Source organism: Corvus kubaryi, unplaced genomic scaffold (assembly GCF_017639235.1).
Source record: "Corvus kubaryi isolate FWS band 111438036 unplaced genomic scaffold, C.kubaryi_AGA036_p1.0 37398, whole genome shotgun sequence".
Lineage (NCBI taxonomy): Eukaryota > Metazoa > Chordata > Aves > Passeriformes > Corvidae > Corvus > Corvus kubaryi.
In genome coordinates this window covers 658,047-672,255 of record NW_024581137.1, presented here as the reverse complement: position 1 = coordinate 672,255, position 14,209 = coordinate 658,047, and the positions used below count along the sequence as shown (strand labels likewise).

At 38.5% G+C, this 14,209-nt stretch overlaps 1 protein-coding gene across 2 annotated transcripts in view; it reads right to left on the bottom strand.

The window, feature by feature from the left end:
• Nucleotides 1–5,331: 5,331 nt before the first annotated feature.
• The window catches only part of SALL3 (spalt like transcription factor 3), a 27,106-nt gene continuing 18,228 nt past the window's right edge, over nucleotides 5,332–14,209 (bottom strand). For both annotated transcript variants that reach the window (XM_042043720.1, XM_042043719.1), the window contains exons 2-4: nucleotides 12,996–14,209; nucleotides 12,439–12,779; nucleotides 5,332–11,448 (exon numbers count right to left, since the gene is read on the bottom strand). The exon at nucleotides 12,996–14,209 is cut by the window's right edge. In XM_042043720.1, the coding sequence (XP_041899654.1) occupies nucleotides 11,017–11,448; nucleotides 12,439–12,779; nucleotides 12,996–14,209 (1,987 nt within the window). In that variant the 3' untranslated portion in view covers nucleotides 5,332–11,016. The remainder of the gene's footprint in view (nucleotides 11,449–12,438; nucleotides 12,780–12,995) is intronic.

Below are 14,209 nucleotides of genomic sequence, written 5' to 3'. Positions count from 1 at the left end.
GCTGCCTACATCACTTTATGCCAGGTATTGCCTCCAGCTTTTGCTGCAACTTAAAACAACCTTTTCTGGTCATTTTGGTAGCAATGTTTTAGTAAGTGACTAAAATCTCCAAATCATTCTGAGAGGAAAAAACCTGCTGTCCCAGTTCCTACATATTAACCACAAAATAACTCATGGAGGACTATATAATATGGTTATATCACTCTGGGAGAAATACAAACTTCAGGCTGGGGCACAAGCTAGCGGGAGTTTGGTTTTAGAACAGAGAATCATCTACTGAGTACATGGTCATTTTAGTGGCTGTGCCCTACTTATGGATGTACATGGAAAGAAAAAAATGGAGACAAATATACCCTATTCAACCAAAGCTAAGAATTTAAAGGAGTACAATATCTGACATCTTAACATATAAAACCAGCAATGTGATGGGTGTTTGTGATTTCTCTGAATGCTTTCACTTACATTACAACTAGTTATTCAGTAATACATCCTGTGAACAGAACACTACAACTTGCCAGTGTACAAAATAGCATGGACAGAAGCCAGTTATAAGAATAATGATAGCAGAAGTCAAATACAAGCTGAGAAAAGCTTACCTCAAGTTAATGAACTGGCATATAGATGAGTTAAAAACAAAGCACAAAAAATCCATATTGAAATCACTGGCAGAGTTTCAGCTCTACTGTAATGCTCTAATCATGAAAACTATAGTACATCAACTTTAAGTGCTCAGGAGAACAGTCAAATCTCTGTCTTGCAGTGGAGAAACAGGGGCTTTTTTCTGTTTTCTGATACCCTGTTAGAGTCTTGCTTTTACTGGGTGCTTTGTTCAGCAATCAGGTATGGTATGGCTCAAGGATCCTAACCCAGTGGGCAAGTTCTAACCTTTGTAGACCGTGAATGGCATATCAACACAGATTCTAAAGCTGTGGCATGATTGCAGCAGCTGAAATCTGGTTTTGGCTCTTATTTAATTACCCAAAGTTTTCCTTTGCTTCTGTGGCCCAAGACAATTATAATAAGGTAATTCATTTGAAGCATTTGAGTGAAACTTTACATTTTAACATTCTCCATAAAAATCAATGCTAAGAAATGTGTTTCTATATCTCAAGCCTCTGAAGACTTAACCCCAGCAGCAGTCAAGAGGTTTGACTGGCAGTCACCTCCTCAGAAACTGCAGAAGAATCCTCAATGCTCAGCCAGGCAGCATCCCATTGCTATCACAAAACCAGGAGCTTGAAAAGCAGATGACTCAGAGGAATTGGCATAACAATCTTTCAATTCCATATTTTAGTGTAGTGTTGCTAGGTTCTGGGTTTTGTTTTCATTTGAATAGTCATTATAATGACTTGAAGTAGGGTTTAAATCTTGAAGGAATTTTCTCTAAAAAATGAGCAACATTTTACAGGACAGGTTCCTCAAAAGGAATTTGAAATGAAAACTGAGAATAGTAATCTCACTAAACTACAGGAAAAGCCAAAGAAGATTTCTAGGCATTTTTGCAATGTATTATTCTCCCAAAAGAATATATAGTGGAGGCAGGTTTTTTCAAGAACATGGTAGAATGTTTAGCCCATTTAAAATGCAGATAACTGAACTTCTTAGAATAAATATTTCCATATTTTAACAATGGAAATGAGAAATACAGACCAAATGCTGAATCCGTTGTGATTCCTAATTCAAATCTGTCAAATTTTATGCGTTTCAAGTTTTGAGAGTGTTTTCTTTAAGTTACAGTTCTGAATCCAATACCCTGTGTTCAGGGTAGTGAATTGCTAAATTAAACTGTCTATTGACATTTTTTTAGGCAAAAATGGAAGATAAATTGATTTTCTTGGATGCTGGTATTCTGTAAGATTGAACATCCCCAAAGAGATTTCGAATGGAGCCTGTTGTCTTACTAATTTGCACACCATACTACTTTTTCCCTTGATTAAAACCTTAGCAAGGAACTGCTCAAACCTTGGGAGTTGCTAGGCATAACTGAAGGCCAGCATGTGCCAAATATGCCACAGCATGATGTCTTTAGCTGTCATCCAGCATACTGTGTGTTAGCAATTGGCAAGCCTCTTGTCCCTCTGCCTCCCAGGACTTTTTGTTATTGAATTGCTACATAGTGTATCTTAGCCTAATTGAACTCATTACTTAAGGGACTACTCTGTCTACATAAGTATTCAGGAAATATTATTCCTGAATAACCATGAATAACATTCTTATGCTGGAACAAGAGTGGGCTAGATAACATACCTAGATAAAATAATGAATAAGCAGGTGCTAAAAGATGTTCTGGCAGCTTCACTGAGTCCAGAGAACTCCCTCAGAAAATCTATAAGGAGAGATTCTTTTTTCGCACATGACAGCTTGTGGAAGAAGCCCAGCTTCCCAGGAGCATGAGATGGGACCTATGAAATCACATAAGTTGGGTCAAATTTCTAATGGCAAGAGAGAAAGATGCTGAATGGAGCACTCTTTTAAAGAGTCCATTCCAGATACTTTAAAAGTATGACTACGTAAAGGCAGGATAGCAAATTACTCCATCTAAAAGTGCACTTTGCTCCTCAGGAGAGAAATGTTTGTCTTCATAAGCTTTGATGGTCTCCTCGAGCTGACCAGGACCAGGGCAGGCAGCCAGGAACTGCCCCATCAGACTGCAACATCTTCACGGGAAGCTTTGACACGGGCTGAGAGACACAATCCCATTCAACATCCAGGCAGGATTTGGGGGCAAGGGCCAATCCCAATATTCCCTTTGAATGTAACTTGCCAAGAGAGCCAGTGTTTGAAATGGTACAGATGCAGCTTCTGCTGGTACAGGTGGCCTCTAGAACGGGAACAGGTCTGAGACATACAGAAGTATAGATATACTTTGATTATCTCATGCTTGTTCCAGTATGTACTGTGACTTGTGCCACAAAAAGTGCACTGAAAAATTTGTAGTTTAAGAAAAGAGACAAGTGTCTTGCTCTGATGAAAAAGGGATGATACGGTCACTACAACCTTTTGATTTTGCCCATACCAGTGTAAATCAGGAATGATTCTGTAGAAACCAGAAATTCTGTGCTCAGTAAAAAAGATGAGTCCTTTTACAGCTGCACTTACCCGGATGTGCTAAGGGTCATTTTCATTTCTCTTTTGGAGCCCTATGGTAAGCTTTAGAAGTAATAAAATATTCTTTTTTTTTTCTAAGACCATGGAGTAGCGTTAAACTGAAAATCTGTTTGGGACATTCATACAGACCAACATTGACTAGATTACATTTCTGGTTTCAGGAGCTCCCCAACCTTAACAACTGGTAATATACTGCTATTTTTTAAAAAGTGTGGAAAACCAAAATCAGCCTGAAAGAGTCTCCAGACATAAAGGAACTAAGAGTGGAACTAGTTGTATGTATAACAGGCCCAAGAGCTGAGGTTAATAAACTCGAGTATTCAACATGTGAGTGTGCAGTAATCCCAGCTGGGTAAACATCTTAAAATTCTTCAAAGTTTCAGGGTGCTGAATTTTACTTCATTGTGCAGCATCTTCTACTCATAGTCCCAATGAAAGAAATTAATTGGAATTGGATGGAGGTGTGAGTAGGGACAATACGACCTGGCCCAAAAATTAAAAAAGAAATTAATCTCAACATGATACAAGGACAGATGTGTGTACTGGGCAAATCTAACACAACTTAAAAGAAAACATGTAAAGTACATGGCCGTGTACAGAGAGACAATGAAGCCAGAGAAATGAACATAACAGCACTACTTTGCAGAAAAGAATCAGAAGACACATTGTCACAGAGGAAACAGTGGCAAACTGCTTCATGAAGATAGTAGCGCTTGGAGAAGAGGAAATATGTAAACTGCAGAGATTACTAGGCTCATTTAAGCTACTTTATGTGAGGCTGAAGTTTCAGCTATTGTAATAAGTTGCATGATAAGACATTGAAAAAATTCCATGTAATGAGTAGTACTGGTTGGCATATGTCATTACTTTACCTGGGGTAATTTGTGGAGATCTGGACTGCCCAGTGTATGGGAAAATACTATGGACTGGCCCAAACTCTTGCCAAATATTGGAATAGATATCACATTCAAGGACACAAGGTACATAAGAAACTGTTTGAAGATTTAATTGAATTTTCTTTTAAGAAAATTTCGAAAGTGCACAGGGAAATTGATTCTGTTACCCAATAGATGCATTAGCTAATGTCTTAGTATAAAGCCCATTGGTTTTAGTAAGTAAGGATTGTTTAAAAAAGCAAAACAAAAGCCAATCCTCCTATATCAGGCACATTATTGAGAATATAAAGTGATAGAAACCTCCTGATGACCACATCCTTTTATGTGCCCATTTTGTTTGCTGCACACCGCAGGTAATGACATACGACTTCCGGCATAGGTGTTTACTTGCAGCCCCCACCAGCAGCCTGCATTAAATATGATACTCATGTTGGTGTATCTATAGGTCCCATATGAAGTGTGCATTGTAGCTGAACAAGTGCCAAGTGTTCCATAAAATGGGCTGAGCCATGAGTGCTAATCAACACACAAGGAAGACAACAACCTACGACATGTTGGCTGGTAACCAGCATGGGGTGGGGTGATGGAGAGATGTCAGAAATACCCAGAAGGAAAAGAAAGAGACATTCTTTAGACTAGATTCACCTACCATTGCTTATACCTTTACTCCATGATGTGCCTGAGTGAAATCAGTGAGACTAACATCACTGGTGCCAGCTCAATCAAAACTAAACAAAAAACTTTCCTTACAATCAAAGAAAAAACACAGGAGTATCAATAGAATTAATTGAGCCAATATATTTAGCACATGGCCAGATGCTAAAGAGGCTGTTTAACACAGTATTGTAAGCCAGATACCTGTAAAAAAATATTAACTATAGTTTGCCAATTTGGGAAAGAAATTACTTTCTGTTCAGCATCCAAATGATAGCAGGCATTACCTTTGGAATTATTTATTCATTTTAACATACTTATATACAGTGATTTCATTTTGATATAGTAGTTTATTCCAACATAATCTAAGTAAAGACTTCTATGACTTACTGAAGGTTTTTAATACATTTGAGACTTAGACACTTTCCTTACAAGCCTTCATAAATATGATAGTGACAATATGTCTTTTGTTGTCATGTTTTCCAGTTTTTATATCTTTACTGAGAGCCAACACCATTTAACGATGTTTAAGTCGCATCTGAAATCGGCAATGCTTGTGCAAAATATGTCAGACACAGTTTGAAATTAATCTAAGCTGCTAAAGGAATTTAAAACTTACATGCTTATAGGTATATATATTATATATTGGTGTATAATAATGTATACACACAGATGTATTTTAATGTTTAGCTTTAATGGCAAAAAGTACAGTAGAATTCCACTGATAGCAAGATTTGATTGTAGAGTATCCATAAAAAATTGGTGCACTTTTTCTGAAAATCAATACAAGCTCAAAACAAAATGTGATACCAGATAATTCTCTGCCATAGCCTAAAACTGATAATCAATTTGAACACCTAAATAATTGAATTAAACACTATAGTAATCAAATAGGTATTTGATAATGACATATCTCCATTGAAAAATGTTACTAAGTAAAATTTTATGTCAGTCCCAACTAGGTGAGTGTACAACATGTAGGGTAAGGCCTCTCAGTCCTGACTGGAGCTCATAGGTACTACTGGAGTACAAATAATAAATAATAGTACATATACTATAAAGTCTCTAAAATCAGTGATAATATTAAACATTTTCCATCTTTGAAACACTGTACAAACATAAAACTATTCCTCACAACACCCCTGTGAGGTAGGTATGAAAGTGTTACCCCATCTTACTGATGGGGCAACTCATCCCAATACTACAAGGTGCTAGCTGATGCTGCAGGGGGATTCCCAGAGGCCTGATTCCCTGACTCCCAGAGGCCCCAGAAGTATGTCATTCTTAAGCAAAATATTAGCCTAATATAGAACTTGCCCACATCCTCAAAATAACCTAAGTGGCACAGCCCAAAGCTCTTGGCTTTCATATTAGTTGCTTTGTCAATTGATTGAGACTTTCTCCCTTTGAAAAAATAAAGTACTATATATTGGTCCTGTGACATGCACAAACACGTATTTTTCTTTTCATAAATCTGATGATACCTTTCATATCTGCAAAGGGAAGGTATGTCCCTCTGAGTGCATACCTTGTGTAGCAGAACTGTAGCAAGAGTCTCCCATTCTTTTATGCATAAAAATTACAGGTTCTTTTACTCATTTATGTGAATATGCTGAATATTAGTATGATGACATCAAATTATATTTTAAGGGGCACAGCCATATATATTTTAGATTCAGATTTCAGGACTTCCTTTAAAACTGGGATAATCCTGTGGAATGTACTAAAATATACGTATTCTCTTCTCCCTCTTTTTAAAAATAAAGTCCAGAGTGCTTTTGCTTAGACATACTTTAAAATATTGTATAGCTAGCCATTGTTTTGAAAATGTTTAAAGTAAAGCAAGACATCTGAACGTGGAAGCAGTCCCTCTTGCACCAGAATAAACCTGGAGTATCTCCGCTAAAGGCCGTAGAGCTTCAGTGGTGTAAAAGCAGGCGGAGTGGAGTTAGGATCAGGACTTCCATCCTCCTGCCCATCTGCGGCTGCCCTCAATCAGCAACACTAATGAGCTTCATGCCTTCATCTGCAGGAAGGAGTGTGAATGGCATGTTTGTCAGAAAATCCTGTGAGCTATGCACATACCTGATCACATCACTGAAGACTTCATCACTCATTATGCTAGTGTTACACATAGACGTAAAAAACAGGCAGCTCTTTTGACCTCTGCAGAATTAGAGAAAAAGGAAAAAATAAACCACAGTATCTTCCAAACGACAGAGTACATGCAGAGAAGTAAATTAAAGGCAACACAAATACAGCACAAATGAAGCTTTAGAAAAACAAAGTGTTTTCCAAGAGGGAAAAGACAAAACAGGTAAAGGAACAGATAATATATTGAGGGCTAATATATACAAAATAAAAAAACCACCTGGGTAAAAATTTAGTTATGCAATCATTTGTCATAAATGCTCTCTTTCTAATAACTCATGGGAAAAATGGAAGCAAAAAGTTTGAAAGCCTTGCTGGAACCCTCCCCTTAAAAAATCATAATGGGCAATTTTTCTGATCATATATAGAGTTCCTACAATGGCTCCATTTTTAGACATCTGTAGTTCAACAGACTCTGACCATTTTCATCTGTGTAGCATATTTTATTATTTAATGTCTTCATATGATAAAACCCCCCCCCCCCATACATATTTAAAACTAGATACCATTCTGCTTTCATCCTTTCCTGGGGGGGGAGGAGGGGAAAGCAGGTGATTTTCCTCTTGTGTTTTGAACAGAACCATAGCTATCAGCGCTCCTTTGCTTTTCTTCTCTTTTGCATATCATGTTTTCTCTCAGCAAGACTCAGGGACGTGCATGGAGGAAGAAAAGCACAAACCTATCGTTGTTGTTGAGTTGCCTGAGGAAACTCATACCTTCTTTGGGTTCATCTTATAAAACACAGTATCTGCATAACAAGGCCACTGAAAGATGATTAATACAGATTTTTCTCTTTTATTTATCTTTTGTCTGTTTTAAATGCAGCAGGCATTCACCACTGGAATATAACAGCTTGGAGGTTAGTTGAACATACAGCTTTTTTGCAGGAGATTCTTAACCACATGCCTAACCTTAAGAATGTAAATACTTTCATTTAAATCAATGTGAAAAAATAATTTGGTTAAGTTAGACATGCTTTGATAATTGAGGGTATTGGAAAAAAAGACAAAAACAAAACCATGGGTTTAAATGTATAGATTATGTCATTTGGAATGAACGGATGCGAGTTGTCAATTGTTTTCCTTTTCTTTTTTTTTTTTTTTTCTAATTTTAGAATTTGAACTGCTCCTGATAAATTTGTTCCCAAATGTTATCATTCAGTGTATCATGAATATTAGGCAAATGTTTAAACAACCTGGAAAGGAGGCTTTTTCAGTAGACAGTACATGATAAGTGTTCAGAAAGCAGTCAATTTCAAACAGTAGTCATTCCAAAGTCTGTTTTCCCCCCTCCAAAATATTTTTTTTTGTTGTCTTTTTTTGTTCTACTGCCTTGGGATAAATGCTCTTAAAATTTATTTTCATTGGAAAACAGATTTTAATAATTCTATCCCTTTGCACTGCTACTATAAATTAGAAAAACATTTGAATATAGGGTGTCGACCTTATTCCGATTTTCAGAAGCAACAATTAGAAGTCATTGACACCAATCTACCACAAGTGACCTTAGTCTCATATCTTATTCTGTTATTAATCAAGGAACGCAATTCAGAAATAATATTACATCCTGCATTTTATTCAATTCCATATGACAAAAATAGTAACCTAGACTAAGACATCCATTTCAATCAGTAGATGTGTCAAGCCAACAAGATTTAATAATAAAAAATATTGGATCTAGGTAACAATTCCCAGCTGTTTCAGGGAGGCTCCTTGCCCTACATGGTATCACAGTATAAAAATAGTGTCTCTCTTCACCATGCAGAGAGGAATGGCCTAACCCTGAATACAAAATGGGGTCAGTCTTACTGTACCATTGTCAACCATCTTATTTACAACACTTTACATATTTTTTCTCTTTTTCCTTTTTCCTTTTTTCTTCTTTTTCTTTCTTTTTTTTTTTGTTTGTTTTTTATTGTTTGTTTGTTTTTTAAGTTATACACATCCTTTAGGGAATAGAGATAACACTACATGGTACCAAATACTAACAAAAAAAAAGTCACACCAAAAATTACACAGATAAATAAAAACATTCAATTGCTGAAATACAGCAACATTAAGCCACCTCAGTTTTCTTTTTTTAACACTTGGAAACACCCCTAACCACCCACACACTGTGGCAAAAAAATTGTGTTATATTGTAGAGGTGTTACAGATATATAATTTTGCTCAGATATAGATATATATTTATATCTATATATCTCTATCTCATCATTGTAGAAAATGGAGCTGTAGAGTTCATTGTTCATTTCCAACAGAAACAAACAGCTAATAAGTCTTTGAACTTCTTTTCACTCCATTATATGATGGCAGAAATAGTCCATCCTCTTACAGTAATGGTTTCTGTTGTATAAGAAAGATTGTCCTATTTTTCAGTCTCAACTGAGAAGACCTCACTGTCTGATTCGTTCTTCAGGGGCATAAAACTCCTTGCGCTGTTACCCAGCTACCCATAATGTCCCTCAAGCAACTCTGCTGGACGGAAGTTCAGAGTGTCAACTCCACCATGTTGTAATGCACAAAAATGAGGTAGTACACAAAACATTTACTGTTCAAGTTTTGATTAAGCCCCAGTCTCCTCAGCATCCCCAGCCTAACTTATGAGTGGAACCATTCCCTTTGTTTACTCAGTGTAATTCCAACAATGCAATCACCATAAAATTATATTTGATTAATCAGAGTACATTGTGCTTTGGAGCAATCTGAAAAGATAATCAGAGTTGGAAATAAATACAGAACATTTGTGTGTTACTACTGCTCACGCTGCTCAAAAGTTCTTTTTTTGTTCCCACTATTATTAGGCAGCCAGCATCTTTCTCATGGTTATGTGTGAAAGAGACAGAACAGATTACAGGAAAATTAAACCTACATAATGTACTTCTTCCTCTATCCTAGACTTGTATTAATATCACACTCCTAAGATAAATGTATCAGAATTCTGTCGGGGGTGGTCACACTTTTGAGTGGGTTTAGTAGAAAAGTTAAATGAATCATTTCCATTTAAGAAATGGCAGTCCCCATATTTCTTAAGGATCTGACAGTTCTCTGCAATTTTCTGCTTAGTTGATAGAGATCTCTCATTGTTTGACCTTAAAACAAGAAACTGCATCAGGGTCCTCCTCCTTACTCCTTAAGTCAAAGTACTATTTATAAAATAGTTTACATCTTTGTTCAGTTTCAAATTATAGACAAACCTCCCTAATACAAAATACTAAAAGTGCAATAGTATAAATTAAGAGTTTGCAACCACATTATACAAACATTACCTTTTTATTGTACAGCTTTGATAACACGGAGTATTTACTCACAACTGTTTATAATGTTGTGAATAATTTATGGTGCTAAGGTTTGTCTGTAACTTGTTTTCCAATCATTGAGCTAAAATCCACACTACATTTTTTTTTCATTTAATAGAACAACTGTCCACATAGCAGCTACAAATATTTAAATAAAAAAAGGTTTGTTACTGACAGGTACTTGCACATGAAAAGCATGCTATCTTTCCCAATAAACTTCACAATTTTGCCTGCATTGAAAGAAACCACTTACTCATAGTAAAACAAAACTTGCTTAACAAAAAAAAAAAAAAAAAAAAAGAAAAAGAAAAAAGAAAAATCACATAGCCAGATGTATTTTGCAGTACAAAAGCTTCATTTAAGTTTGGGGCTAGTATATTGTCTGTTACCCGCATAATCTTAACATTATAAATACTACAGACAAGGATACTGTAATAATACACAGCATTGGGGTACTAAATCACTTATTTAAGATTAAGATTCCTAAAAACATAGTCCAAGTTGCTAACTAATTTGAACAAAACCAGCAAATAAGTGTGACAGAATGCCATAATGAAGCCCCCCTTTCTCAGGTGATAGTAAGTTTTGTAAGAAGCAAAGTGAATGTAGACTAGCCTCTTTCTGTTTCTAATGAAGTTATCCCATGACTGGTTTGTTTGTTTGTTTTCTGTTAAATTAAAAGGTTTCAAAGTTCTCAGTAACAGTCAAACTCACTGTTGAAAGAAGTACCATGCAGATCTTGCAAGACAACTTTTCAGCAGCCACAAAGTTATGTATTTCTGCTATGGGTAAAACTTTAAAGGGAACCTATGCATTTAGGTCAGGAAACTAATGCTTAGCTTCAAAAGCTGTACATGGAACAGGACAAGTTGTGTCGAGTAGAGGTCCAACAGTTATTCGGAATGAATGCTTTTAATTTATGCCAATCTCTTTATTATCCTCAATAAATCTGGTGAATGGACGACTGGCTCCCGTTTCAGAACTTGCTTTGTCCAGACTGACAATGGGAGGGCTGCTGCCTGTGCGAGCTTTGTCCATGCCACCGGTAAGGTTACTTAGAGGCGGGATGGCGCCCCCGCCTAGACTTACTGGGAGCTGAGGAATGCCTCCGTTCTGTATGACAGAAATCTCATTGTTCTTCATAGCAAGTCCGTTAGTGATAGCTGCAGCATATTGGTTCCAAAAACTGGGGTCAACATTCATGGCCCGAGCTGCCAAATCCTTCTGGAACATCTCGGAGAACTTGAGTGCATCGCCACCGAGCAAAGCCATGGGGTTTTCCACAGAGAGGCGTCGGCCACGGCGTGCAGGGGCGTTATTCCACATGTGAGTCCCCATGTGAACCTGCAGAGTGAACAGGACAAGAAGCACCCCCAAGTTAGCACATTCTGCTGAGGTGTCTAGCCTGAAATGCTGTTACTTACAGTAGTGCTCGCTTTTTTAAAAAAAAGCCTTTTAATTCGTATTGAAAAAAAATCAGTTCCAGTTAAGACACAGTTCTAAGGTCCAGTCAGCCCACACAAAAAAAACCCAGTTCCATAGCAGTTTTTCAATGTGCATTTGCTTCTTCTCAGTGAAAACAAACAGCACTGCAAGACTAAAGGGTACATACTCTCTTGGGTTAGACAATTTCACATGCAAGCTGGAAGTCCTCACATGCTGAAGATTACCAAGGGCATTACTCATACTAGGAAATGGGTGTTTTTTTCTGCCCGTTCCCTTTTTTCATCTTGTCTGTTTTCATATTTTATCTCATGTCAGAAGCACTGATTACTTTGCTAAGTTTAGTATTATTAAAAATGACATTTAAAATGTCTTTCCCAGGCTGCGTTCTAATGGCTAACCAGACTGTAGGAATAGGAGCCATCACTCCTGTAGTAACCCACTGTAAATCTGGGAGAAGCAGCTTTCTACTCTGCAATGGCTGCAAAGCGGAATAGAAAATAGAAATTGGGGAGGCACCAAAGGAGCCAAGCAAGCTCTGTGTTTCTGGTTTATAGCAAGGTTATTTTGCATTGATGGTCCATAAGAACTCTCAGAACATGTCCATCAGCTGACTGGGTGTGCCATCACATCTGTCAAGAGAGCTGCAACATGCCTGCATGTATACCTGGAACCAGTTTTAAAGTTCGCATCATTGCACAGCCACTTTTCAGTCCCTATCTTCCACGCAGTGGAAGCGTAATGACCGCCACCATACAGCAAACATTTCCTTGAAGCTCCCTTCTCACCTGTCTTTGGGACAAACGCTTAGCACTAAAACCTGCTGAGTTCAAGAGCGGTGCTCTTTAACCCCCCCTCCCCAAGCCTTTACAGTTTCATGTGGCCTCTTACCTTAAGATTCCCCTTTGTGGTAAAAGCTCTACCACAGATTGTGCAACCAAACGGTTTTTCACCGGTATGGGTGCGCTCGTGTATCTGCAGTGCACTTGCTGAGGAGAAGGTCTTCCCGCACGACTGACAGTTGTGCTGCTTGGGAGTCCGGCGAGGGGGGGGTGCCAGCATAGGGGTGATCCCCGGACTCATCACTGTCTGTGGTGCAGCAGGAACCTGGATTCCAGCTGGAAGCGAGGGAACCTCACCCAAAGAGATCGGCTTGCTGTGACCATTCACTTCCATTTTGATCATGGTAGGTGCTGTACTGGTGACCAGGCTAGGAGTACTTTGGCTGGGACCTAGAGTAAAGTTGGGTTCAAATAACTGAGAAGGCAGCTCTTTTAATTTGTGCGTCAGTAAGTGCTGTTTTAAATTACCCATAGTGGAACACCCACGACTGCAGACTGTACAAACAAATGGACGTTCTTTAGTATGGCTGCGGTAGTGAATTTCCAATGCACTCTTACAAGCAAAAGGCTTGCCACAGATATTACAAACAGTACTTTTAAACTTACCACGTTCTCTGTTCAGGAACAGCAGACTAAAAGGAGCCTCCTCTTTGATGACTGGTCTTCCCGGGTTGGTGGATGTCAGATCTAATGCGCCTCCATTTTCAGTTGTGGGTGGGGGACTGTCTGGTTTTTCTGTCTTTAATTGTATTTCTGGTGGCTCTTCCTGGTTACTGAGACCGGGGGACTTTGATCTGAAACTTTCACTATTGCTATTCACAGGAGACAGAGCTTGCATGGAGGAAGAAGACTCTGACATTGCAGGGCTGCCTGCACTCTGGCTTTCAAGATCACCAACAGCTGATGAGGAGTCATTGCTCAAATGGTCACTTTCCCCTGATCCATTTTCTATGGATTTTAAACTGGTCAGCTGCTGGCAGTTCATGACAGAATCAATCATTTTCATTTGATTCTCCAAAGCAGCAATACTGGAGATCACAGAAGGTGGCGAAGAAGGACATGACCCAGAGTAAGAGATAAGGGGTTTGGATGAGTCACTTGCTGTGTCCTTTAGTTCCGGGTCCTCTTCCATAGAATTTTCATCAATGTCATCATCGAAGTTGCTCAGTGTGTCAACATTCTTCTCATCATAGGAAAGCTCTGAGTCCATGGCATCTTGGAAGCCCTCTGGTAGCGGCGTGTTTGGAATTTGCCCACCCATATGCATACGAATGTGCTGCTGAAGAACAACTGCATTTGTAAATTTCTTCTGACAAATGGGACACGAGTGCTGTACTCTAAGTGGTGGCTTCGCTCGATGAACTCCAAAATGTGTTTTTAGATTGCCTTTCGTAGTAAAGGCACGTCCACAAATTTTGCATTTAAATGGTCTTTCTCCTGTATGTGTTCTGTAATGCATCTTGAGAGCGCTCTGACAACTAAGCACACGGTGACAAATGACGCATTGATTTGGATCTGTCATCTTCTTATCAATGTTCTCCACTAGTTGTTGTAGTTTTGAGGTTTCTGACGTTTGCATAGAGTCTAGCAGACCACCAAATGGAAACTTTGCCTTAAACTGGTCAGACACTGCTGGAAGCACAGGGTTTGGGAGGCTCGTTGCAACGCTGCTGTCTGTAACCACTGTAGGAATTGAAGATGTAGAAGTTGTAGAAACTTGCCCACCTGCAGAAAGGTCCCCGAGCCGTGTGCTCGTGGGAGGCAGAGTGACAGGTTCTGCCTTGGTCAGAGATGAGCCACTCTGAACAGGCTGCGGGGAT